This window comes from Pezoporus occidentalis, unplaced genomic scaffold (genome assembly GCF_034315485.1).
Source record: "Pezoporus occidentalis ecotype Australia unplaced genomic scaffold, CSIRO_AGI_Poc_V1 ctg2521, whole genome shotgun sequence".
NCBI classification, from domain to species: Eukaryota; Metazoa; Chordata; class Aves; order Psittaciformes; family Psittacidae; genus Pezoporus; species Pezoporus occidentalis.
Window position 1 is genome coordinate 1 of NW_026914417.1, and position 3343 is coordinate 3343.

Consider the following 3343-nt stretch of genomic DNA (forward strand, 5'->3'; position numbering starts at 1 on the left):
GTGGGGGAAATGGGTCTATAGGGTTCTCTATGGGTACCTGTGGGGTCTCTATGGGTCTCTATGGGTCTCTATGTGTCTCTATGGGGTCTCTATGGGTCCCTATGTGTCCCTATGGGTCTCTATGTGTCCCTATGGGTCCCAACGTGTCCCTATGGGTCTCTATGGGGTCTCTATGGGGTCCCTATGGGTCTCTATGTGTCCCTATGTGTCCCTATGTGTCCCTATGGGTCCCAACGTGTCCCTGTGGGTCGCTATGGGGCAGGTGGGGAACCGGGTCGGCGTTCGCCGCGGCGCCGATGACTCCGTGCACATCCTGGTGGACGGCGAGGACATGGGGCCGGCCGCCACCGGCGTCGCCAAGGTAACGGAGGCCACGCCCCCTTGCCGAAGCCACGCCCCCTCCCAGACCACGCCCCTTTAAGCCACGCCCCATTCAAAACCACGCCCCCTTTATACAATGCCCATTGAAAGCCATGGCCCCTTCGAGCCTCTGACCACCCCCCCTTTGAGGCCACGCCCCCTCCCATTGGCCACGCCCCCTTCGAGACCACGCCCCTTTAAGCCACGCCCCCTCCATCCCCTTAAACCACGCCCCCTTCATACAATGCCCATTGAAAGCCATGGCCCCTTCGAGCCTCTGACCACACCCCTTGAGGCCACGCCCCCTCCAATTGGCCACGCCCCCTCCCATTGGCCACGCCCCCACCTTTGGCCACGCCCCTTCCATATAAGGCCATGACCCCATGAGACCACGCCTCCTTTGAGGCCACGCCCCCTTCCCATTAGACAACGCCCATTTAAGGGTATGGCCCCTTTGAACACGCCCCCCCTCCTGGCCATGCCCCCTCAATGTCCATTTAAGGCCATGACCCCTATGGGACCACGCCTCCTTTGAGGCCACGCCCCCTTCCCATTAGACAACGCCCATTTAAGGGTATGGCCCCTTTGAACACGCCCCCCCTCCCGGCCACGCCCCCTCAATGTCCATTTAAGGACATGACCCCTATGAGACCACACCCCCTTTGAGGCCACGCCCCCCCCCCCCCTTCAGACAATGCCCATTTAAGGCCATGGCCCCTTTGAGACCCCGCCCCCTCGGAGGCCACGCCCCCTGTCCTGAGGGTCAGTGACGTCACTTCCTGTGTGGGAGGGGCGGTGGTTGTGATGTCACCGTGGCCTCTGACCCCACTTCCTGTTCGAGAGGGGTTATGACGTCACAGAGCTCAGTGACCTCACTTCCTGTTTGAGGGGGTTGATGATGTCACAAAGCCCAGTGACATCACTTCCTGTTTGAGGCAGTTGATGACGTCACAGAGCTCAGTGACCTCACTTCCTGTTTGAGGCGGTTGATGACGTCACAAAGCTCAGTGACATCACTTCCTATTTGGGGTGGTTGATGATGTCACAGAGCTCAGTGACATCACTTCCTGTTCAAGACAATTGATGACGTCACAAAGCTCAGTGACCTCACTTCCTATTTGGGGTGGTTGATGACGTCACAGAGCTCAGTGACCTCACTTCCTGTTCAAGACAGTTGATGACATCACAAAGCTCAGTGACCTCACTTCCTGTTTGAGACAGTTGATGACGTCACAAAGCTCAGTGACATCACTTCCTGTTCGAGAGGGGTTTGATGACGTCACAGAGCTCAGTGACATCACTTCCTGTTTGAGGCGGTTGATGACGTCACGGGGCTCTCCGACCTCACTTCCTGTTGGGGGGGGGGGGGCGTGGTTGTAACAGGTTTGGAGGGGGGGGGGGTGTGACAGCGCGGGTCATGACATCATCTATGACGTCATCATTGACATCATCGATGACGTCATTTCCCCCCCCAGAACGCGCACGTGGCGCTGGACCTGTACGGGCGGGTGACGGCCGTGACCATCGTCAGCACGGGGGGAGGGGGCGAGGCCGGGGGGGGCAGTGCCGGCCCCTCCCCCACGCCCAGCCCCACCCCCACGCCCAGCCCCTCGCCCACCGCCAGCGCCCCCCACAGCGTGAGTCGGAGCCTCGAAGCAGCCCCATTGAGCCCCATTGACACCCATTGACATCCATTGAGCCCCATTGACACCCATTGACCCCCATTGACCCCCATTGACCCATTGACACCCATTGACACCCATTGAGCCCCATTGACACCCATTGACATCCATTGACACCCATTGAGCCCCATTGAGCCCCATTGAGCCCCATTGACATCCATTGAGCCCCATTGACCCCCATTGACATCCATTGACACCCATTGAGCCCCATTGAGCCCCATTGAGCCCCATTGACATCCATTGACACCCATTGAGCCCCATTGACTCCCATTGACCCCCATTGACCCCCATTGACCCCCATTGACCCCATTGCCACCCATTGACACCCATTGACATCCATTGACCCCCATTGACCCCCATTGACCCCTGTTGACATCCATTGACGTCCATTGACATCCATTGATCTCCATTGACGTCCATTGATCCCCATTGACCCCCATTGCCCCCCCGCAGGCCCCACCCACCTTCCTGCCCCGCCACGGCCGCAACATCACCCCATTGACATCCATTGACACCCATTGACCCCATTGACATCCATTGACACCCATTGATCCCATTGACCCCCATTGATTCCCATTGACACCCATTGACCCCCATTGACCTCCTTTGACCCCCATTGACCCCCATTGCCCCCCGCAAGCCCCTCCCACCTTCCTGCCCCGCCACGGCCGCAACATCACCCCATTGACACCCATTGACACCCATTGACCCCATTGACATCCATTGACCACCATTGATCCCATTGACCCCCATTGACATCCATTGACCCCCATTGACCCCCGTTGCCCCCCCGCAGGCCCCGCCCACCTTCCTGCCCCGCCACGGCCGCAACATCACCCCATTGACATCCATTGACGTCCATTGACCCGCATTGACATCCATTGACCCCCATTGATCCCATTGACCCCCATTGATTCCCATTGACCCCCATTGATTCCCATTGACCCCCATTGACCCCCATTGCCCCCCCGCAGGCCCCGCCCACCTTCCTGCCCCGCCACGGCTGCAACATCACCCCATTGACATCCATTGATGTCCATTGACCCGCATTGACCCCCATTGACACCCATTGACCCCCATTGACCCCCATTGACATCATTGACCCCCATTGACCCCCATTGACATCCATTGACCCCCATTGCCCCCCCGCAGGCTCCGCCCACCTTCCTGCCCCGCCACGGCCGCAACATCACCCCATTGACATCCATTGACGTCCATTGATTCCATTGACCCGCATTGATTCCCATTGACCCCCATTGATCCCCATTGACACCCATTGATCCCCATTGACACCCCCATTG

The 3343-nt window shown here is 58.9% G+C and overlaps 1 protein-coding gene across 1 annotated transcript; it reads left to right on the forward strand.

Annotated features, from left to right (window-relative positions):
• The first annotated feature begins 243 nt into the window (after positions 1 to 243).
• LOC134166113 (neuralized-like protein 4) lies at positions 244 to 3085 on the forward strand. Its single transcript, XM_062623439.1, has 3 exons — positions 244 to 361; positions 1836 to 1997; positions 3017 to 3085. The coding sequence occupies exons 1-3, from the start codon at positions 254 to 256 to the stop codon at positions 3083 to 3085; spliced, it is 339 nt and encodes a 112-aa protein (XP_062479423.1). The 5' UTR covers positions 244 to 253.
• Positions 3086 to 3343: the final 258 nt, after the last annotated feature.

Coding starts and splice junctions, on each gene's coding strand:
- LOC134166113 (XM_062623439.1), top strand. CDS start 254: ATGGGGCAGGTGGGGAACCGGGTCGGCGTTCGCCGCGGCGCCGATGAC. Junction 362..1,835: donor CCGCCACCGGCGTCGCCAAG/GTAACGGAGGCC, acceptor TTCCCCCCCCAG/AACGCGCACGTGGCGCTGGA. Junction 1,998..3,016: donor CCGCCAGCGCCCCCCACAGC/GTGAGTCGGAGC, acceptor GCCCCCCCGCAG/GCCCCGCCCACCTTCCTGCC.